Source organism: Wolffia australiana, chromosome 3 (assembly GCF_029677425.1).
Source record: "Wolffia australiana isolate 7733 chromosome 3, ASM2967742v1".
NCBI lineage: Eukaryota > Viridiplantae > Streptophyta > Magnoliopsida > Alismatales > Araceae > Wolffia > Wolffia australiana.
The window spans coordinates 14,019,406-14,043,645 of NC_135837.1; the positions used below are offsets into that span (position 1 = coordinate 14,019,406).

The 24,240-nt window shown below is 42.5% G+C and overlaps 2 protein-coding genes across 2 annotated transcripts in view; one reads left to right on the forward strand and one right to left on the reverse strand.

Annotated features, from left to right (window-relative positions):
• LOC144700981 (anaphase-promoting complex subunit) overlaps positions 1-14,518 on the reverse strand; it is a 51,287-nt gene extending 36,769 nt beyond the window's left edge. The window contains exons 1-3 of the mRNA XM_078572602.1: positions 14,284-14,518; positions 11,331-11,508; positions 11,140-11,261 (exon numbers count right to left, since the gene is read on the reverse strand). Of these exons, the coding sequence (XP_078428728.1) occupies positions 11,140-11,261; positions 11,331-11,508; positions 14,284-14,460 (477 nt within the window). The 5' untranslated portion in view covers positions 14,461-14,518. The remainder of the gene's footprint in view (positions 1-11,139; positions 11,262-11,330; positions 11,509-14,283) is intronic.
• Positions 14,519-16,476: 1,958 nt separating this feature from the next.
• On the forward strand, positions 16,477-22,615 carry EMB2279 (pentatricopeptide (PPR) repeat-containing protein). Its single transcript, XM_078572603.1, has 9 exons — positions 16,477-17,189; positions 18,123-18,314; positions 19,456-19,537; positions 19,612-19,803; positions 19,901-20,014; positions 21,371-21,461; positions 21,601-21,758; positions 21,841-22,278; positions 22,364-22,615. Exons 1-9 carry the CDS (start codon positions 16,597-16,599, stop codon positions 22,454-22,456), a joined length of 1,953 nt encoding a protein of 650 aa, XP_078428729.1. The 5' UTR covers positions 16,477-16,596; the 3' UTR covers positions 22,457-22,615.
• The last annotated feature ends 1,625 nt before the right edge of the window (positions 22,616-24,240 follow it).

Consider the following 24,240-nt stretch of genomic DNA (forward strand, 5'->3'; position numbering starts at 1 on the left):
CAAGAGAGAGACACACACAATAAGAGAGAGACCAAGAGAGACAGAGAGAGGGAGAGAGAGACACTGAAAGAGACAGAGAGAGAGAGAGAGCGAGAAAGAGAGAGAGACAGAGAGAGAGACCACAAGAGAGAGAGAGAGACCGAGAGAGACACTGAGAGAAACACAGAGAGACAAAGGGAGACACAGAGAGAGAGACCCAGAGAGAGACAGAGAGAGAGACCGAGAGAGACACTCAGAGAGAGACCAAGATAAACCGAGAGAGAGAGAGAGAGATCAAGAAAGAGTGAGAGACTGACACCAAGAGACACAGAGAAAGAGCGAGAGACTCTGAGCGAGAGAGAGAGAGAGAGATTGAGAGAGAGCGAGAGATCGAGAGAGAGGGAGAGATCGAGAGACTCTGAGAGAGAGATCGAGAGAGAGAGACCAAGAGATCAAGAGAGCGAGAGATCGAGAGAGAGACAGAGAGAGAGCGAGCGAGAGAACTAGAGACCGAGAGAGAGTGAGAGAGAGAGAGAGAGAGACCAAGAGACAGTGAGAGTAGGGAAGGACACGGTCTGGTCTCGGTCCGGTTTTACCGAAAACCTAAACCTAGACCTGAAGTTCGGTCTGGTCTCGGTCTTAGTCCGGCTCGGTCCGGTCCGGTCTTCGGTGGGTCATGTAGACTAGTCAATGTTAAGTTGACTTGGTCGTCTCACTGCATCTAATGTCACCTCTAGTGCTGAAGCAGTGTTGAATAATGAGAGAGTGAGAGGGGATAGTAATAGAGTGTGGGAATGATAGAGGGAGAGAGTGACACTGAGATACTGCAAAGGTAGAGAGAATACCATAGAAAGAGAGAGGGGCGAGAGAGAGAGGGAGAGAGGGAGCAGGTAAGAAGGAGAGTACAAGAGAGAAAGAGGAAGAGAGTGAGAGAGGGAAAGAGGGGGAGAGCCCGATAAGGAAGTGAGGGGGAGAGAGGGAGAGGGAGCGGGGGAGAGGGATTGAGTTCAATAGAGAGAGATTGCGAGAATGAGAGAGTGTGTGAGAGAGAATGAGAGAGGGAGAGAGCAGGAGAGAGGGTGACAGAGAGAGGGAGAGAGAGGGGGTGACAGAGAGGGGGAGAGAGAATGAGAGGGCTTGAGAGAGAGGGAGAGGGAGAGCAGGAGAGAGTTTGAGAGAAGGAGAGAGAGGGAGAGAGGGCCTTGAGAGAGAGGGTGAGAGAGAGAGGGAGAGAGGAAGAGAGGACAAGAGAGAGATGACCTTGAGAGAGAGAGAGGGAGAGCGGGAGAGAGGGAGACAGGAGGAGAGGGAGAGCAGGGTGAGAGAGATTGAGAGAGGAGGGGGAGAGCGAGAGAGAGGGAGAGAACGAGATAGAGAGAGGTGGAGAGGGAGATCGGGAGAGAGGGTGAGAGAGGGAGAGCGCGAGAGAGGGTGAGAGAGAGAGGGGGAGAACGAGATAGAGAGAGGAGAGGGAGATCGGGAGATCGGGAGAGAAGGTGAGAGAGAGGAGAGAACGAGATAGAGAGAGGGATAGAGGGAAAGAAAATGAGTGGAAGAGAATAAGAACGGGAGCAATGGAAAGAGGGAGCAAGGGATGGAGAGCGAACAGAGGAAGAGGTAGCAGGTGAGAGAGAGATAGTAACAGTCTTTGGTCTGGTTTGATGTGCGAACCGGACCCGGACCGGAAGGTTTGGTCAGCCCTAAAAGGGCTGACCGACGGTCCGGTCTGACCGAACTTCGGTCAGACTGTGTCCTTCCCTAAGTGAGAGACAGAGAGAGCTAGAGAGCATGAGACTGAGAGAGACAGAGACAACGAGAATGAGAGAGACAGAGAGAACTAAAGACCGAGAGACTGAGAGAGAGAGAGAGACAGAGACAGAGAGAGCTAGAGGGCAAGAGACTGAGAGAGAGAGAGAGCAAGAGACCGAGAGAGAGAGAGAGACAGAAAGACAGAGACACTGAAAATGAGATAGACAGAGAGAGAGCGCGAGAGAGAGAGAGAGACAGAGACACTGAGAATGGGAGAGACAGACAGACAGAGACACTGAAAATGAGATAGACAGAGAGAGAGATTGAGGGAAAGCGAGAGATAGAGAGAGACAGAGACACTGAGAATGGGAGAGACAGAGAGAGAGAGTAATGAAGAGGAGAGCTCGCAGGTATCAGAGGATGTGAATGCAAGTGATGGCATGATGGAATCACATAGCTTGGGAGCGACCAAGCAGTAAGGGGCAAGGAGAAGTGGCACCCTGCGGTTGCCAAGGGGGAGGCGATTATTGAAGAGAGACTTATTGGGTTGTTGCATTGGTTATGAGAGGCAGCAACTCTATATCAAAAACGTCAACGGAGTGAAGATATGGCTGGAGGTTGGGAAAGGTGGGAGGATGCATTTCCCCCGGGACTGGATGGCAGTAAGAGTGAGAAAGACATGGCGCAACAAGACGGAGAGGAAATCAAACAAATCGAGAAGCAGGGCAATGGAGGAGATGAGAACGATGAGTCACTCGAGCCGGAGAGGGAGGCGATGGCGAACAAGGATGATGATGTGAGACGAGAGACAATCATGGGTGTGCTCGGAGGCTTTTCGGAGACTCAAAAGGACGGGAGGGGGCTGTGCCAGGTTCCATGCGATGCATATCATGGAATGTGTGGGGGCTCCGGGATGCCAAGAGGAGAGGGATCGTGGGCAAATACTAACGGGAGAGGGATCATTGGGCCACGGTGGTGTGTCTGCAAGAGACGTCGTTGGAGGAATGTGGAGAAGGGGACTGGAGTGTGGTTGGAGGGTTTTATTTCAGGAACGCAAATGGGCGGTCAGGAGGGGTGGTGATTGCTTGGAACGAGGTGATCTTTAGGAAGGAGGAGGCATGGCGTGGTCAATTTACGGAGGCAGTAAAGTTGACAAGGAGTGATGGTCTGGGGGTGGTAGTATCTTCAGTTTATGGACCCGTGAACGCCAGCCTGAGGGAGGGGCTATGGTTGGAGATGGCAGAACTTGTGGATAAGTTTCGAGGGAGGCCATTGTTGTCTGGTGGGGATTTCAATGTGACGCTGGAGACCAATGATAGACCCAATGGAGCCGGGGGGCGTGACCAGGGGTCGAAGGAGTTCTGGGCTTTCTTGGCGTCAGCAGGGTTGCAGGAGATGGGGCCCAATGATTGTTGCTATACATGGCGGAGTTCGGAGAGAGCGGCATATAAGTTGCGGCTGGATAGGTTCGTATGCTCAGTGGAGTTGATGGAGAGGTTCCCGGGGGCAGATGTACGCGTCCTGTCCAGACCTATATCGGACCATACGCCGATCATTTGGCAGTCTCATGAGGGCCATGGGCGGACCACATATTTTAAAATTGACAAGTCATGGCTACGAGAAAGGGGGTTTAGAGAGGAGGTAAAAGATATATGGCGGACACATTCGGAGCAGGAGCTAGGGGCTAATAGAATGGCAAATCGCATAGATGGGCTGAGAGAACACTTGAAGAGCTACAGAAGGAGGATAAGGGAGGCGAGATGTAGAGTGAGAATCGAGGCCCTCACAAGGATTAGAGAACTGGACAATGTGGAGGACAGTCGGGCATTAATGGTTGAGGAGATTCAGGAACGAAAGAGGTGGAGAAGTGTAGTGACAACGGAAGATAGGAAGGAGGAAATGGATTGGAGACAAAGATCCCGGCAGCTCTGGGTAAAGGAGGGTGACGCCAACACGAGGTTTTTCCACCTTGTAGCAAATGGACGACGGAGAGTGAATCAGATTCTATCAGTGAAGGTCGGATCAAAGAGGTTTACCGGCACGCAGGCAGTGGGTCGAGCAATGGCGGAGTCTTTTTATTTTCTTTTGATGTCATGGGGGGGGGGGCCCAAACAGATGGTGGTGGACGGGCAAGGGGGCGTCACAACTAACCCAAGACCAGAGAGATGATCTGGTGCGGCCTTTTAATATGACGAAGGTTCGGGCAGCTATGACAGGATTGAATGGCGAAGGCGCCCCTGGACCGGACGGCATACCGATGTTTTTCTACAAGGAGTTCTGGAATGAGGTCAAAGAGGATGTGATGGCCACATTGGGGGAGCAGAGAAACCATCAATAAAATATGGAAAAGATTAATAAATCTTTCCTATTTTTACTACCGAAGCAGCAAGGGGCAGAAAATGTAGGCGACTACCGGCCCATATCGCTATCCAACTCCATATATCTTATAGTTGCAAAGGTACTGGCCAATCGACTACAAGGGGTGCTTGGGGACTTGGTTGGTCCATTTCAATTCGCCTTTGTTCCGGGTAGGCAGCTAGTTGATTGTGCAGTCTTGGCGGGGGAGATTATTGCTTTGTGGAAGGAGAATGGGACCAAGGGGTTCATGTGGAAGGTAGATTTTGCGAAGGCATATAACTCTCTGGATTGGCGATTCCTATGGGCATCTTTACGAAGGAGGGGTTTCCCGGAGGAATGGATCAAATAGGTGAAGCGATGCGTGACCTCTCAGTCTTTTGCGGTGTTGGTAAATGGACGCCCAGAAGGGGGGTGGATTAGACTGCAGAGAGGGATCAAACAAGGGTGTCCTTTAGCACCTATGTTTTTTGTTCTGGCAGCTGATGTATTAGCCATCAGTACATCCTTGGTATGTGGTAGGGATGTATTAGAGGGTTCCAGATGCCTAGCCATCCATTGGGCATCCCTCTATCACAGTATGCCGATGATACACTGTTCTTCATCGAGGAATCGGTGGAGGAGGCCAAGAATTTGGCGGCACTCCTGCGGGTGTTCGCAGATTGCTCGGGACTACACATCAATAGAGGAAAATCAGATTTTGTGGGTTTTGGTCTATCGCCGGAGGAGGAGACCCAGTGTGCTAGTGTGCTTGGAACGCCAGTGGGATCACTGCCTATGAGACACCTGGGACTACCCCTATCTGCCGGTAACTTACAAAAAGCAGATTGGCAACCAGTGGTGGAGAAGGTGGAGAGACGCTTGGATGGATGGAAACAGAGAGTTTTATTGCGAGGGGGGAGACTAGTGCAATTGCGGTCAGTACTATCAGCAATACCAACCTTTTATCTATCCATGTTCAAAATTCCGGTGGGTGTTGAGAAACGCCTAAGCGGGCTCATGCGGAGATTCTTTTGGAAGGGGTCCAATGCAGGGGAGGGGTGTGGCATAGCTTTGATTTCATGGAATGACATTTGCACACCAACTAAACAGGGTGGACTTGGAGTACCTCACCTAGATACGCTGAATGTGGCTCTACTGACGAAATGGGTTAGAAGGATCGTGGGACCGGAGGATGACTTGATTAAAGATGTCTTGAGGGACAGATACAGCTCCAATTTGGGCTGGGAGAATTTGATGGATAAGGTCAGCCTTTTGGAGAGGGATGAGGAAAGTGTTTCCCTTGGTTAGGGAATTCTTCCGGGCTCAATTGGGGAATGGTGCCGGCTTTAGGTTTTAGATGGATGATTGGACGTCGCATGGACGCTTTCGAGACCTTTTCCCTCGCCTGTATGCCCTAGCCCGTCATCGGCAAGCTTTGGTGGAAGAGTGTTGGGATGGTGTGTGGTGTCCAACTTCTACGGCCATCTTATCTATTCAGCAGGTGGAGGATTTCTTAACCCTTCAGCAAACACTGGGCAACTGGAGGCCAATGGAGGGGATGACAGATGGGTGGATACGGGCATTGGGCCCATTCTCCAGTCGAGGAGTATACCAGAAGTTGAGAACACACCACAACGAGGACCCGATCATCTTAGGGGCATGTCACTCAATTTGGAGGCAAAAGATACCTCTGAAGGTTATGGTGTTTGCCTTGATGCTCGCCAGGAAGCTGACAATGACCTGCGTGAGACGTCGAAGGTTTTTCCCGACAGAATCATCACTGCGCCTTCTGTGTACGAAGGAAGAGGAGTGCGAGCATCTTTTTTCTCAATGTCGGCTCGCCCGTGCGATATGGGCTAGCCAGGGGTTAGCAGAGATTACGTCGAGCTCGGTTTTATGGGCCACACTGCTGCGGCGTCAACGTGGGTTTGAGAAAGAGCGGGGGCTGAGATTTGCAGTGCTTTGGGCGATATGGTCCCACCGCAACGAGGTCTTTTTCAAAGGGACGGCAATGTTGGTGGACAGGGCTATAAATGAAGTGGAGAGACTTGTGTTCTGTTGGTTTGGTCCGGGCTGAGGTGGAGGGTATGGCGGGCACGATGGGCCATTTGTTTTTGGCCTAGATCCCTCTTGTCCACGTGTACGGAGGTTCACCAAGCTGGGTGATCTTCTTTATTGTTCAAAAAAAAAAAATACATCCACAATAGATCATGAGGAGCAAAAGACAATTTAGAAGACTGCATGATCTCTGCAATCCTCATCAAACAGCGGTACTCCCTTTTCAACTCTCTTCTATTATTTCTGATTACGATCACAGATATCCTTCAGTATTTAAGTCGATCATGGTTTTACCACCCAAAAGTGAGATAGATCACCGAATGCACATTCTCCCTGGTTCCAAACCATTCAATGTTAGACCTTACAAATACTCCTATTTGCATAGAAACGAAATTGAGTAATTGATTCAAGAAATGCTAGATGCTCAAATTATCAGACACTCTATCAGCCCATTCTCGAGTCCAGCATACTTAATAAGAAAAAGGATGGAGGTTGGAGAATATGTATTGATTACAGAGCATTAAACAAAATCACTGTACCCAACCATTTTCCTATACAAATTGTGGAAGAATTACTGGAGGAACTACAAGGGCCTTCACCAAACTTGATCTGAAATCGGGGTATTACCAAATCCGAATGTTTGAAGATGACACGCACAACACAGCCTTCAAGACTCGTCAAGGGCACTACGAATTCCTAGAAAGGCCTTTTGGTTTATCTACTGCACCAGCTACATTTCAAGGATTGATGAACTCTTTGTTCAAACCATATTTGCAGAAATTTGTGTTAGTATTCTTCGATGATATTCTTATCTACAGCAAGACTATTTCAGATCACGAATTACATCTACAACTAGTTCTGAAATTACTACAAACGAGCCAATTGTGGGTCAATTCAAAAAAATGTGAATTTCATAAGGAAATAATAGAGTTTTGGGGGCATTGGCAATCAGTGGATGGGGTTGCTGAATGCTGGAAAAATTGAATCTGTTCAGCAATGGCCTACTACTCTTAAACAGTTAAGAGGATTTCTGGGGTTGACTAATTACTGCAGAAGATTTGTGTGTCATTGTTCATCCATAGCCCAGCCCTTAATGTACTCCTCAACGAGAATTCTTTCCAATGGTCACCAGAAGACGAATTAGCCTTTCAAACATTGAAAAAAGCCATGTCTTCAACTCCCATACTCACCCTCCCAGATTTTCACAACCCATTTACTGTGGAAAAAGATGCTTCAGGAATCGGAGTAGGAGCAGTTTTAATTCAAGATTCTCATCCCATTGCTTATTTCAGTAAAGCATTATATGCTCGTTCTCAGGCCAAATCAACTTATGAAAGGGAACTGATGGCTGCAGTATGGGCTATTAATAAGTGGAAACAAATGGATATCCAAGCTTCTGGGTTACGAATTTGAAATAAAATATAAGACTGGCAAAAGCAACATTGTGACGGATGCACTGTCCCGCTTGATGGGGGAGATGTCTATTAACTATTTGTTGGTTACTCACTGGCTGGACAAGAGGCAGCTGGAACAAGAAATTTCTTAGGATCCGGTACTTTCTGAAATTAATAATTCATCACTGGACAATTCAGGAAAGTATACCCATTATTCACTCCACCATAATCTTTTATTTTACAAGAAAAAGTTGGTACTTAATAGCAACTCTAAACTGATTACTGATGTGTTAAGGGAGTAACACGACACTAATATCGGTGGACATGGGGGGGGTTCCACAAGACTTATAAAAGAATATCACAGCAATTCCATTGGCATGGAATGAAGACAAGAATCAAGGCTCGTGTATCTTCATGTCACATTTGTCAAACGCATAAGGCATCTACCTTGAATCCAGCGGGCCTACTTACACCTCTACCCATGTCTGACAAAATTTGGGAAGACATATTATTGGACTTCATTGAAAGGCTCCCTAAATCTCTTGGGTATAACTCCATTTTGGTAGTAGTGGATAGATTAGGCAAATATGCCCATTTTGTTCCAGCCAAGCATCCTTTTTCAGCTCATAACATTGCTCTAATTTTCAATAAGGAGATTGTCTGACTGCATGGCATTCCAAGGTCTACTGTTTCAGACAGAGGCAGTGTATTCAAGAGTTTGTTTTGGGGCACTTCTCTCAATTTCAATTCCTATTATCACCCTGAAACTGACGGACTGACCGAAGTTACCAATAGAAGTCTAGAGAGCTACTTGAGATGCTTCTTGTCAGAACAACCCAAATTATGGTATAAATGGTTGGCTTTGGGCTGAGTATAGCTACAACACATCATATCACTCAGCTATAAGAATGTCTCTTTTCAATGTGGTATATAGTAGAGATCCACCACCTCTTCTGTGATATGGCAGCCCGGCCACACCACTGGATTCACTAGATACTCTTCTTCACGATCGAAACCAAATCCTATCAGTACTAAAATTGCATTTGAGCAAGGCCCAGCAGAGTATGAAAACTCAAGCAGACAAGCAAAGACGTGATGTCGTCTTCCAAGAAGGAGAATTGGTGTACTTGAGAATAAGACCCTATCATGTGAAATTTCTTGCCCAAAGTACATTTGAGAAGCTCTCTCCAAGATGTTTTGGACCATTGGATCGCGTGTCGTGTGAAATTTCAAGCTCTCTCCAATACACTGAAGACCCTATCGTGTGAAATTTCTTCTACCTTTGTTTCGCTGTTGAACGATTGGATCGCGAATAGCATTGTCTTCAGTATATTGATTCGCTTGATGCATTGATTGAGATAAAAGTCTTGAGTGTGATCAAGAATTGCAGTCCACCATTACGAAATTGTCGGTACCTTTACATCAAACAAGCCAGGAGGCAACCTTATCATGAAATGACAAGGCTGCACTCTCCATGGCAGCTTAGCATTGGCTACTTAATCAAAGAATTCCTCGGTAAGAAATAGAAGAGTGGAACTCTATACGAGAAAAGATTCACCAGAATGATACTAAGCAAGTTAAGCTCAGAACTGCTTGAATATTGTCTCAGAGTGTCAGCCAAGGCGCGTATTTGTGTTTTTTGTTCTTTTGTCATTTATTTTGCACTTTGTATAATTTTTTTCTTTTTGAACTATAACAAGGGATGAACACCCGATGAAGCGGTGAACTTCCCATTAGGACCTTAGAGGCCGTATACCCTCCTTTCAATCATCTTCAATAACTCCCTTCACCTCCCGTCACTTGGGAGGACCATGCTGCCTCAATTCCTTCTGCTTCAAGTATTACTCCATCTGTAGAAGCCTTTCTTCCTCTGAACAACACCTCATTTCTATGTAACCACGACACCGCTAGTGCTCGGCCACGGTGCTTGTTTCCTCTTCCCGCGCAATTCTGTGCCGAGTCCCAAAAGGCCAGTTCAGATGTCACCTTCATTCTTGAGAGTGGCTGGCTGGCCCAAACCGTGAGAGCAAATGAGCATTCAAAGATGCACTTTGTATAATTGGATAGTCGTTCTTGTGATGCTCATGTGTAAGGGGATTTTTTAACAGGTCCACTCAATATGAATGGCCCACATTGTAATCTACATATTCCATTAGGAACCCTTGATGCCAAATGTGAGAAGCCTATTTTTTCTCTACCTCATCAGCTAGGGTTTCTGCAGGTAGTGCGAACACCTGAAGAACTGGAGATGCCAGCTGATGGCAGAGGGCTTGCCACCCACCTTCTACTGTGGCTAAATCAACCACAATGATTAAGGTGATCCTCTTCTGGGGAAAATCAGATCCGTGCACACACTTGGAATTTCCGCCCAATCCACTGATAGCATCATCAAGAATTACCAGCAATGATGACACGTGTCTTCAATTCCCAACGGTGAATCTCTCAGAGAAACCCTTGGAGAATGAGGAAAAAAAAAACGGGATTTGAGACGCAAAAATGACTGTCTTCACAAGGAATACCAGGTTAGATCATACATCGAGATGGGCTAAGAGACATGCCCATTAAAATCAACAACATAAAGAAAGCCCAGCAACTTAAAAGACATAACGACAAAGAAGCGGTAAACGTATATATTCTAACTGACAAGAATGTCAAAATCACTTCAACGGAAACTGATCGGACGGCAATCAGACTCTACTGCCAGTCTAGACAAGTTTGATTCTGGCAGAACCAGTACGCCCAAAGCCCTAGGGTGCTGAAAGGGGGCAACAATGAGGGAGGAGGGGTCAAAGGATCATAGACAGTTTAGAGAGCTTCGGAGCTCTTGGCCAACCCCACCCCAAAGCAACAATCAGGAAACTGTTCGAGGACAGCCAGCAACAGCACCTCCCATCCCCCGCCCATAGACAACCATTCACTTTTTCTTCCTTCTCTCCCTTCATCATCACCGCAATCTCTTTTGCTGTCCAAATTGGCACAGCCCGCAACATGTCCTCGATGACCATGGATATTTGGAAGCATTCCCAGCAACCCAAACTGAATTCAGGACAGGGAAGAAAACTCTCAAACATCACTTAACACCAGTGGACAGCATCACGTTGGGTGTGGTAACAACTTCCTGTGCTCCTCGCAGTAGATGTTGCCTCAGATGAGGCCTTTGGGGCTCTATCCAGGGAGGCAAGTGCAAGATGAAGATGGAATAATAATGCTCCTTGCAGTGCTATGGGCATAATGAGGTTGTATTTAAGGGGTGCCTTGATGGACAGCATCCTTCAGTTTTGGCACGTACTCGTTTAGAAGGGAGTCAAGGATGGGGGACAACTCTGGTCATTTGTGTATTTAACATGTATCTATATTAATAGCCTTTTGGGTTGATCACCAATCCCAGATGATATTCCATATTTTCTTCAAAAAAATAAACGATTTGAATAAATCAGAATGCTATCATTCACAAATAAGAAACGACACACTAATCTGCCTTAAAATTGCAAAATAACCCCAAGCATAATTTCACAGATGTGCAAAGATAAAACCTATAAAACAAATTCCTCCAACCTTCTGACAATTAATATGATGAGAACTTCTATCAGAAAAAGTAATGCAAACAAATTCGAATCTGAACCTCAAAGGTTAGTATGCTGAAGGCTAGTATACAGCAGCGAATAAAAACCCCCAGGTGACTACTTGGGTCAAGAAAGCATTGCTCGTCTTCCATACTGGCCACATCGGCAGGTGAAAGAATACCTGATCAGCTCAAAATCATTGGTTATTTCAGCTCATTCTGAACAAAGGTTTTTAATTAAAATCATTTACCTCGTAACTTTTCAAAAAAGTTATATAGATCATCCGGAGACGATAGAGAAGAAAGACGGCTTGTCAAATCTTCACTAAGCCAATCAACAAACCAGTCATATTCAAAGCCACCCACACCAGCCGCCTTAAATTGAGTAATGAGTTGATCCAGTGAAGGTTCAACATAATCGTCACAAGCCTACAGAGCAAGATATTGTCAACATCCTGAGCTAAAAGCAAGTAAAAGGTCAATGTGTGATTGAGAGGAAAGAAATTTACTTGAAGAGAAGTATCCTAGATTGAAAGACGAAAAATAGATAGCAGAAGCAACAACGTAAATCATAAAGGTAACGCTGAGTTAAAAAATGTGAAATCAAACGCTGCTTTTTTCTCGTAAGGATTTTACATCACAAGGGAAAAAAAATGAAGAAATTGCACATCAAAAGAAGTACATCCATTACTTGAGTCAAGACAACTCAATTCTACCCTATCAGCTCATCGTTAGAATATGTCTACGGCATGAAATGTTAAAGGATGCGTTCATTGAAAAATATAATCTTGAAAGATATTCCATTTAAACCAAGCGCCTCTGATGCAGAGCTTGACTGGAGCCAGATGGTTTTTCATATTTTTTGATAACTGTACCTGATACATATGGACTTGCTTGCTGAACTCAAAATCTGAGGTAACATAGTATGTAAACATTTCTATGTTATGATTCATACTCAATTCAGGACCCTGGTGAGAAAGTACAAATCTGACAATGCCAGAGATTATATCAATAGTGAATTCTCTCACTTGTTCAGCAAAAAGGAATCATCAATTAGTCCTCATCTGAGAACATTGCTCAGCAGAATGGGATGGTAGAAAAGCATGTCGAACTTGATCGACCCTTTACCAATGAGAGGGTGGAAGCTGTCATGTTTCATCCCTTGTTTGTTGGTTCCTTTGATTAGATTGTATAATAGAACACACACTGTAAGCCCCTTAATTGAGTCAGTAAATATGAATTATGTTTATCAAAGTGCTTCTTTGATTGTATACAACACAGACTGTACACTAGTGTCAGCACGCTAGAGTGCCGAGCCCATTAGAACTCCGAAGTTAAGCGTGCTTGGGCAGCAGTCCCACAATGGGTGACCGCCTGGGAAGTCCTCGTTGGTGAGCACAGCATGGGCATGTGATCACAGTTCAAAATTTCAAAAAATAGAAGACACACCGTAAGCCCCTTAATTGAGTCAGTAAATATGAAATGTCTATGAAAGTTCTCTTCTCTGATTGCTTGAGACATTTTTTTTCAACCCAGCCTTCATCTAGTGCAAATTACTCACCAAGCTCTGATGGGTACTAACTGTGTACATTTCTTGTAACTGATATTTGGCTATTACTAAAAGGCCCACATGAGACCCTTTCTATCCTTTAAACTTCCTTACTTTACTTCCGCTGTAGCTATTATTTAAGCCATCATCCTGGTAGGATTCCCCGGGCTGCATTCGGGGCATTCTCATCATTTTGTTAGGTTTCCTTTCTCTCTATGTTTCCTTTAAATAGCACAGCCCTCCTCCTGGGAGGGCAGACTGGAAGTTGTCCCTTAAGTAAATGTTGGTTTTCCCTCTCCTCTCCTCTCTTCTTACATCCACGCTCCGTCTCCCTCTGCGATCCCCGTCCTCGTGATCGTCTCTGCCTCACCGCGTCTTCAGGCCGCTTGTTCCCGGCCGGTCCCTACCTCCTCTGCTCAGCCTCCTCTCGGACCCTTCCCGTTTCACCTCTCTACCCCCGGAATTTCTACCTCGCCTCGTCCTCCACTCCTTCCAATACGAGCCTACATTCTAGGTTCGTATCACATCCTCGTTGGTCATACTGCACAATTATCATTCTTCCTCCGACGCTTTACAGAAGAGAGAAGAGCGAATGATAATTACATAAATAAACTTGCTCTGGTTTTTTTGCAAGAAAAATCTTCCTCTGATAACATGCCAAACTGTTTATTATTTGAATCTCCAATACAGCGCTGTCTTTTCTCGCCCAAGGTTTACACCTCCAAAACACATTTATTAATCGATTCATATCGTTTAAATAAGGGATACGATAAGAAGTGAGCCAATCCAAAGTATAATTACTGGATCCAATCCAAAGTACAGATATTTTTACATGTATGTTTCATAGATGATGAGCCGATATGGAGACAAAATCAGTTTCAGAAGCTCAATAATCAGGATATAGTTAGAATTAAGAAACACTTTCTGGAACATGGCTGCATAAATGAATAATCAGAAACCATAAGGTATTCGGCATAGCAATACAGATTGGTTAAAATAAGCAAAAAACATTAAAGTACGCTACACAAACGCTTAGGGTTAAAAGATCAAGTGGCCATAACTAACCCCCGTACCCGTAATCATTTTTCTCTCGCATCTAAACATTGAGTTTGTTCGAGTATATGGAAAACAAGAACATGAGAAGGTGATACAAAGAGAACCAAATCTAGACAGACGTCTTAGATTTCAATACACTGGCTGCGATAACTAGCACTATTGCCCATCAATTATTTCCCTCTTTTATAAACGTTGAATCTGCTCGAATAAATGGAAAACAAAAAAAAAAGGTTTACAAGGTGACACCAAGAGAACTAACACTACACAGATGCCTTGGATTAAAGAGAACAATTTGCGATAGCTAACCCATCACCCGTTTATCATGCTCCACTTTTCTAGACATTGAACCACTTCAAGTAAATGGAAAACAAAAGAAAAACCACATTGTGATGTAAAGAGAACAGACGCTAAACAGAATCCTTAGAGTAAAGAGAACAAGCAGCGAAAACAACAATCACCGCCACCCAATAACCATTTGTATCTTCTCTAACCATTCAATCAATTTGAGTAAATAAAAAAGCCAAAAAAAAACAAGGCAACAACAAACCAAAGCAGACGGCACCGCGAAATCACAAAAAAAAACAGGAAATGGGTATTACCCGGGTGAGAGACAAGAGGAAGAGGCCGAGGCGGTTATGCTGGGAGATTGACTTGAAAGGAATCGCCAACGGTGAATGTACCCCCGGGGCGAAGTACTGTATCAACTGGCACACCGCGATCTTGTGCGGAGTGAGATTGACGATCCCGGAGAAACCCTCCTTCGCTATTCCCGCCATCGCCGACGACGATCCTCACCTTCTCTCCTCCTCCCCCTTTGTAGAATCTCTCCAGAGTTTTGGCGGCAATGTCGTTTTGATTAAATCCAAGCTATAAGTAGTACAAAATTTTATCAGGATTTTGTTATCCCCATAATATAAATATATATATATATATGTATAACTTATGGGTTCTTGTTCATTGTTAAAACTTAAACGAGATTAGCCACATCCTACGAATTGTGTGCATCTTGTAGGAAAGTTGTATTGTGTGCTATCTTTTGTTATCCCCAAAATATAAATAAATATATGTATGACTTATGGGTTCTTGTTCATAGTTAAAACTTTAACCAGATTAGCCACATTATACGAATTGTGTGCATTATGTAGGAAAATTGTGCTGTGTGCAATCTTTTGTTATCCCCGTCAAATAAATATATAAATGTAAACTTGTGGGTTATTGTTCATAGTTAAAACTTTAACCAGATTAGCCACATTATATGAATTGTGTGCATTATGTAGGAAAATTGTGCTGTGTGCAATCTTTTGTTATCCCCATCATATAAATATATAAATGTAAACTTGTGGGTTACTGTTCATAGTTAAAACTTTAACCAGATTAGCCACATTATACGAATTGTGTGCATTATGTAGGAAAATTGTGCTGTGTGCAATCTTTTGTTATCCCCGTCATATAAATATATAAATGTAAACTTATGGGTTCTTGTTCATAGTTAAAACTTTAACCAGATTAGCCACATTATACGAATTGTGTGCATTATGTAGGAAAATTGTGCTGTGTGCAATCTTTTGTTATCCCCATAATATATATATTCCAAGATTGATTCTAATTAGAGATTTATGATAATATAATGGAAGACAAATATTATTTATTTATGTGCTTGTATATTTTTAAATTATATTATTTATATTTATCTATATTTCTAGATGTATAAAGTATATCTTCATCTAAATCCTAATATCAATATATTCCTATATATATATCTCTGTCTGTTATGATACCCGAGTTATGTTCAACAATGGTTTTATACATAGCCAAGTTATACATCATCACGATACAATGAATGAGGATTCAAGCATGCTGTTTACTTGAGATAGAATAGTGCATCAATAGTATTTTATATGTCAACATAGATAACCATGAAATCCAAACTCATGTTCGTAGCTTTACAGTGCCATGGAGTTGTTTACAATCAAGTCTTTGTTCTGATGGAGATTCCGAGGAATCTTAGAATTGTTGAAATAAAATAATAAAACCTGATAAGATATGGACCATAGTCCTTGAGTATCGAGGAAGTACTAGTTCATTTGAAAGAAAAAATATATAATCTCATGCCACCAAAGATCAAGGCAGCCAAGTGTTGGGCTTTGAGGCTGTAATTAACACGATCCTTTAAACCTGATAATGATCAGATCACCTTTTCACATATCAGGTCTACAATTTCTTAGTTTCTTAAGCGAGTAATGTTGACATGTTCAATTTTTGAGCCTCTAGATGTATCCACACAATCCATATCATATCAATTTTTATCATCTGTTATTGATCTACCATTGTTTTGTCATTTAGATTGAAGAAGATAAAGGAGAAAAAGGATGTTCACCTAAATAACTCTTTCCTGGGTGAATTTTTTTAGGGCTTTCTCCAATTTGTACTTGCAGATAAAAATTCATAAAATTCGTAAACTATAAGTATATCTATCAACATCCAAAAGATCTGGCCCCTCATGGCCCATGTATCAATAACCTTTACTTACAAACTTACTAATTATATTTATACCTAACGATATTTTTAGAAAAACTCCTAAAATTTATCAGTATAGTTAATGACTCTAATATCCCAATAAACTTTATCAACAACCTCACTAATTATATTTTTATGAGGACATTATCTTTACTAATACACACAATCAGCATAACACTTTTCTTCATCTTAGCTGAGTTTTAGAAGAACTAAGCTGATTTCTTTGCAAATCAGCGCGGAAGTTGACAAATTGAAGATAAAGGCGGGGCCTTTCTCGATCAATCTCAGAAGATCTCATCTGGGTCTTAGCTATCCCTGCTCGGGCGACGAGGGTTTATCGTGGGAAGTGAGAAAACACCATCTTTCTTCGAGAGAAATGGCTGGATGAAGAGATCATGGCGCTCAATTCTCAGAAGTTTTTCTTCACCGGTGAGAGCAACGCGTTCTACTCGCCAATCCCTCGATTCAGCGTTGTTTCCGCTCCGAGGCGCCTCGTTTCCTTCAGACCGGCCTTCTTGGAGAAGGAGGCCAATTTCACTCCCGCTTTCGATGATTATGTGAAGGTCTTGGAGTCAATTCGGATCGACAGGAGCAAAACCGACGGCGCGGATTCAAACGATAATCTACCCAGCTCGAATGCAAGAACCCGGGACAAGAGTGTGAGAATTCATCTCCAAGATGCGAATAAGAACAATAGGAGTAAGCAAGTTCTTCGGGAGAGACGTGGAATCCAGATGGGTAAGAAGAATGCCCAGACGAAAGAGCATTTTGAGAGAGAGACGCTCCCAATACGAGCTTATGCTAGTGCTTCAAAAGGGTCTCTTGGGAGAGGAAATCCGGCAAATGATTATTCTGAATTTTCTAAGGTTGATGATGGTGTGGAAGAAAAGGCTGCTTTTAAGTCTTTTGAGGTGTTCACTGATGTCAGGAACAGGCCGAGAGTGTTGAGAATGGAGTTGGAGGAGAAGATTCAGAATCTTGCTAAGCGGTGAGTAAGCTCATATCTTTACTTAATGAAGGTTTCTTCCACGTGCTTAGTTTTTTAATCTCCTCAGTAACTTATTTTATGAAAAGAATGATGCCAGATTAAAAACTGTAGGCAACTTTTTACTGTCGAAACTTCTGCTTTGGAAATCCGTTTGGACATTATCCCAGAATTTTCGATAAACCTTGGAGGCAGTCATCATTGTTATTCTTCAATGTGTTGTATTGAAATAGTCTCGTTTCTAAAAAATTATATGCTTCTGGTTTTTTGGGATGCTTGTATCAGTTTCTAATGGTGAAGCTTTCTAGTTTGATTATCTCTTGAAATTTATTGTCAGCATCTTTTATTGACTAAATTCTCGAAGAGCATCGGGAATTTAGTTTATAATATTATATTCCTTCAACGTTTTCTTTTCTCTCCTTTCACGCAGACTAGTTCTGAAAAAGAGCAATTTCTATCTAGATTCTGCAAAATTCGAGAAACCTCCTTTAGATCCTAAAGACAAAATGGCGAATAGATTTGGATTTGACCTGGATGAATTGCTTCTTTTGGAATATCCTATAACCAAGAGAGGTCATCTTCCAGCACATAGTTCTACAAACGAATCTTAATTACCTATCGTCGAATGTTCCTTGGGGAATCCTTGGCGGGCTAGAGTTATCCATATTTATTTCGATGTTGTAAAAATCCCTGTATTGAATCTTGGGCAATATGGTAAAACGTGTATTAAAGCAGAACTTTTATCTGTGGAGCTGTTAAAAATAGTCCGGCATAATTTTACTTGACGATGGTAGGGCAGATTTCTCCAGAAAAAGTTGATTTAAGCTAGCATTTTTAATCAGTTTTCCTGAATGATATCAATGTTATGCCTCTGAACATGAATGCAATGTATTTGTATACATCTATAACACACTTTGACAAGCCAAAAAATTCTAGGTTGAATGCTTCGGATGTTCACATGCCAGAATGGAAATTTTCAAGGATTATGCACAGTGAAGGAATAAAATTCACTGATCATTCGGTCCTTAGAGTAGTCCAGCTGCTCGGAAATTTTGGTAACTGGAAGCGAGTATTGCAGGTCGTTGAATGGGTTCAGTCGCGGCAACCTTTTGAATCCTACAAGAGCAGGTATAAATTCTTTCTTTTCATTTAGTCCGCAAGCTTTGGGATTTCACTTCTATCTGGCCTTTGTTGAATTAATTTGACCTATTTCTTCTTTTGCTTGAGAGTAGGATTCACTATCCTTGATGATGATGATGATGATAATGATGATGAGAGAATGATTATGAAATCATCATCATCATCATTTTTCCTTGTTATGATGATGATAATCATGACAAAGTTGTCATCATCATTGTCACTCAGTTCCAACTAGGATGGCAATGAAAAATTGTCATCGTCATCTTAGCCGCGAAGGGTGACAAGGTGCTGACACGAGCTTCCCACCAATTCTGCGGCTCTCCTCCCTGGCCCCCCTCTGCCACAAGTTTCATTTCCTTGTCGAGGATGACAAGAGAATGATGATGTGTTGTCATTTGTTGTAAATTCTTGAGAGAGATGAGGAAATGATGAGAAGAAGAGGAGAGGAAAAAAAGAAAAAAAAAAAAAAAGGGAAAAATGTCATTACTAATCCTGCCCTTTTTTTAATTAAATGCACAGAGAGAGAGAGAAAAAAACTTCTCCAATGTGGTCATTTTGAAAAAAAAAAATACCCCGGGACTATCACATCATCCAATGCTTTTTTGCATGGATGTCCACCAGCCTAGTTTTCCAGTTGTTGAGTCTGGGCCTGATATAAAATTCAGTATATAATATATCCAGTCTTAGTGGAATATATATATATGGCCCCCCTGGCCCTCACCAATGGGCCCTCCTTGGGCCCCTTATGGGGTTTTAATGGGCCCGGCTTTAGTTTAGATTTATTTAGTTTTTTTTTTTTTTTTTTTTTTTTATTTTTTTATGGTTATTCTATTACATGCATATGGCCCATAAGTCAGTCCAATCTGCCCTAAATGGGCCGTGATGATCTAACATTTGTCTTTGCCAGGTTGGTGATGATGATGACTTTTGACAAGTCAACATGGTCATTATCAATTGTTTTTTTTTAAGTTGTTTAAGATGGTCATCTGACAAAGCTGTAACCACCCAAGGTCATTATCAATTGTCTGGGGCTTGGATGACGATGACAATGACGATTCATGGGTGGTAATGACAAGTTCACCTGTGACAGAGAACCCTGCTTGACTGGAAACCTTTTTTTCCATCTCAGGTATATTTATACAACCGTCCTCAGTGTTCTTGGGAAGGCAAAGAGACATATCGAGGCATTAAATGTGTTCTACTCAATGAGGGTACCCTGCGATCTTCAACAACAATAAAGTTACTGTAATGTCTCCAAGAATAGTGAATTATCTTTTTGATGCAGAAAGAGTTGTCATCCTACCCGGACCTTGCTGCATATCATTGTATTGCTGTAATCCTTGGGCAAGCAGGGATGATGAAGGAACTTTTTGATGTTATTGATTGCATGAGATCTTTCCCTGAGAATAAAGTTAAGCTTGGTTTAATACAAAAATGGGATCCACGGTTGGAGCCTGACCTTGTCGTGTTCAATGCTGTCAGTACTTTTTCGATCTTCTCGTTTTTTTTCTGAAATCTGATCTATCTATGGGAATGCCTAAGTTTCGCATTTAACACGTCTGTTTATGATTTAGGTGTTGAATGCATGTGTTCAGCAGAAGCAGTGGGAAGGGGCATTTTGGGTACTTCAGGAGCTTAAGAAAAAGGGAATAAAGCCGTCAAACACAACGTTGGGGCTTGTCATGGAGGTGTTTTTCTTGATTCGAGGACATTTACCTACTTTAAGTTTTTTGTATATAAAAAAATATTCTGCGCCAGTCATCAAATAATGGAATATTTATGTCTTCTGACTAAATATCTCTTGGCTATCAGCAGGAGAATCCATATAACATATCTGGAGGGAATGATTTTCAGAAAAAAAATAAGGAATGTGTCATGTTGTATCATTTGTTTATGGAATGTGTTTGGCCTGTGTATATGTTTTCACTTGGTCGATATTTTAAAATGTCTACTTGGTGTGGTCAAGTAATGAGCTTGCCGTCAATAAAATAAGCAGTAATGAGCTTGAGATGTTTGTATTTTGTGATCAAATATATTCTTGACTAAACAGGAGTATCAACATTACCTTCTGTCAGCCAGAGCATATGTTTATTATAATCCTTTTATTTTTTTATTAGATCTGGGTGAACTAGCCTCACCATTAGCCCATTCCTGTGGTATTCTCTGACATAACATTTAAACTAGGTTGTGGTAAATAAAATAGATGGTGCGATTTCTCATTCGCTAGCATGCTAACCTAGGATTTCCTGCTGTTGCAGGAGATCTTCCCCCTCACCAAATTTTCCTTTGGGAAAAGATATTCAGAAATGATAAAAACTTGGAATATGTTATGCTGTGATAGATTGTTTATAAAATACATGCCCCGGCTGGATTTATTTACTTGACTGAGATTTTAACATAATTCAACTTAGCGCTGAATTTCTTCAGTGAACAGTCGATTTCTGAATGATTAATTGCATATTTCTGGATGGGCAAGTTTGGAGATTCAACTGACTAGTGGGGTTTGTTAATCGTATCAGACCTGATCAGATCAGCAGTGAGAGGGAGAGAGAGAGAAAAAAAAAGACCGTAGGTTTTTTCTCTGATGTGGCTCCCACCAATCCAATTGATCAATCAACCAGGCTGATCGATTCTTCATTGAAAATCTTGATTAATCCATTCTGTCGAATCAATATAGACAAACGATCCATTGGGCTTGCACATAAATTAGGCATGAAGTAGATCGGGATGATCATGGAACAGAGTGAATCGTTCAGATCGTAGATCAGTTTAATGATTAAATCATTTTGATCTATTGTTAATGTGATTATTTTAACTCCTCCATTTTTTTGAATGTCTTGAGCTCATGGGTAGACATCTGTCAGGATCACCAGGTAGAAGGCATCAAATCCCAGATTCATATATTGACATGTTTTTGTTAATCATTTTGTGTTAACTGAACATTGTGCCGGCCTGTAGTGCGATGATTTCCTTTTTATTTTTTTATTTTTTTGGCATGTTATTTGACGAGTAATTGAATGAAAATCATTTTTATTTTGATTAAGGTAATGTTTGTATCTGGCAAATACAACTTGGTGCACGAGTTCTTTGATAAAATCCAGAAAAGTTCAGTTCCTGGCGCTCTCAGCTACAAAGGTATGTCAACAATAGTAAATCATTGTAAAGTTTAGTAAATTCAGGATTTCGTCACAGTAATCCCAGTAAAAACATGGTAAAGTAAATAAATTCCATTTCACACCTCCTGCAACAGCATTGTAAGATATCTCCTTTACAGTTTTAGTGAACACATTTTGGAGAGAAGGAAAGGTGGATGAGGCTGTTCATGCGGTTAAGGAAATGGAATCAAGGGGAGTTGTGGGGTCTGCCAGCTTGTATTACGATCTCGCCCGTTGTCTGTGCAGTTCAGGGAGATGTCAAGAAGCCCTAAAACTGGTTTATTTTCATCTCTTTTCAACCTTTCTTAATTTTTTCCCGACCCCATGTTTAATTTTCATCATTTTTTGCTATTTTTTAGATTGATAAAATTTGCAAAGTAGCTTCAAAACCTTTGGTTGTGACATACACCGGTCTGATTCAAGCATGTCTGGACTCTGGGAGCATAGAAAATGCTGCTTATATCTTCAATCAGATGACCAACTTTTGTAGCCCTAACGTGGTGACATGTAATATTATGTTGAAATCTTATGCCGAAAGAGGGATGTTTCAAGAAGCGAAGCATCTGTTTCAAAGGATTCTTGCGAGGGATGGGTTAACTTTCGTGAAAGAGACCAATCTGGAGGAAAAGAAGATCTCCCCAGACAAATTCACATTCAACACCATGTTGGAAGCGTGCATGGCAGCAGAAAGTTGGGATGATTTTGAATATGTTTATGATAAAATGCTTAAATGGGGCCACCCTTTCAATGCAAGGCGCCACTTAAGGATGGTCATGGAAGCCTCACGAGCTGGAAAGGTGGTACCTGGAATGGATTCATTGATTAAATTTAGTTTGAATGACATGAGTTTTCATTTTTAAAATTTTATTCCGAACTTTTCAGGAATCGTTGCTGGAAACTACTTACCATCACCTTATTCAATCTGGTCGGACTCCCCCTCCAGCTCTTCTTAAAGTCAAACCATCTCTGCAATGAACATGAGTTGTAATTACTAAATGCTTTTTTAGTCTGTGTTTGGTAGATCTGGAAGTACGTGTAAAGTGGCTCAAAGAGCCAAGAAGGGAATCTGTCTTGATGTTTCCTTCAGGAAGATCCATGTACTGGTTATCCAATGAGTTAATGCATTTTTTAGTATATGATGCACACAATCAGCAGCTAGTTGTTGCCGTTGAAAATAAAGTTCCTAATAATAAGTTTGGCTCTTTTGATGATTGCCCACTGTTGCATAGCAATTGCACCAAGGATTTGGCAAATTCATCCAATCTATCAGGTAGAAAAAAGTATCATGGTTGTGTTATCTTTAGGTTCAATTTTATGCGATTGATTTTTTTTTTGAAGAAATAATTTTATGCTATTGATAATGCAGTTGAATTTGTAATTACTAAATTACAGTTGAAATATGGCGTAAGTTGATAATTTATTGTTTCTTCAAATGTGTCTAGAGCACTCGGCATCCAAAAGATCATGCAGCTGACAGAATTTCACAAAAGCGTACGCATCGCATAATTTACAATATCCCAAAATACATGCTAAATCAAATTTCCAAATGGAAGATTGCATTGGGCATTTACTGCAATCAGGCATTGACATGAATCCTTCCTAGCATCGGATAGAGTGAGTATTGCTGCTAGTCTTAGTCTATGAACTAAAACTTGAACTACATTTTTTTTTTTTGAATAATATAGAAGATCACCCAACTTGGTGACCCTCCGGACACACGGGCGTGGAAGGGTCTAGGCCAAAAAGCATAAGCCCATCCTTCCCCCCATATCCACCACCTCATCCAGGACCAAACCAACAAAAAACCAGCCTCTCTACATCATTAATAGCCCTTTCCACCGACATTGCCGCCCCCTTGAAGACGACCTCGTTGCGGTGAGACCATATCGCCCAAAGCACCGCGAATCTCAACCCCCGCTCCTTGTCACTCCCATGCTGGCGCCGCGGCAGCGTGGCCCATAACTGCGAGCTCAACGTAACCTCTGCCAGCCCCTGGCTAGCCCATAATGCCCGAGCAAGCCGATAGTGGAAGAAAAGATGCTCGCACTCCTCTTCCTCCTCCGTACACACAAGGCATAGTGAAGATTCAGCCGGAAAAAACCTTCGCCGTCTCACGCGGGTCATTGTCCGCTTCCTCGCAAGCAGCCATGCAAACACCCTGACCTTTAGAGGAATCTTTTGCCTCCAGATTGAGCAACATGCCCTTAAGATGATTGGGTCCTCATAATGGTGTGGTCTCAAACTCTGGTAAACACCTCGGCTGGAGAACGGACCCGATGCCCAAACCCACCCATCTGTTGTCCCCTCCATTGGCCTCCAATTGTTCAGAGTTTGCTGAAGGCTTAAAAAATCCTTCACCCGCTGACTAGATATGATGGCCGCAAACATTGGACACCACACTCCATCCCAACACTCTTCTACCAAGGCATGCCGGTGACGGGCAAGGGCATGTAGGCGAGGGAACATATCATGGAGACGCCCCTGTGACGACTAATTGTCCATCCAAAACCTAAAACTGGCGCCATTTCCCAATTGTGCCCGGAAAAACACCCTGACCAATGGCCACACCTTCCTCAGCCCTCTCCAAAAAACCGATGCCCCCCTCACATTACGCATCAACTTCTCTCAATCCAGATTGGATCCGTATCTGTCCCTCACCACCTCCTTAATCAAGTCATCCTCCGGTCCCACGATCTGTCTAACCCATTTCGTCAATAGTGCCACATTCAGTATATTTAGGTCAAGCACCCCAAGACCCC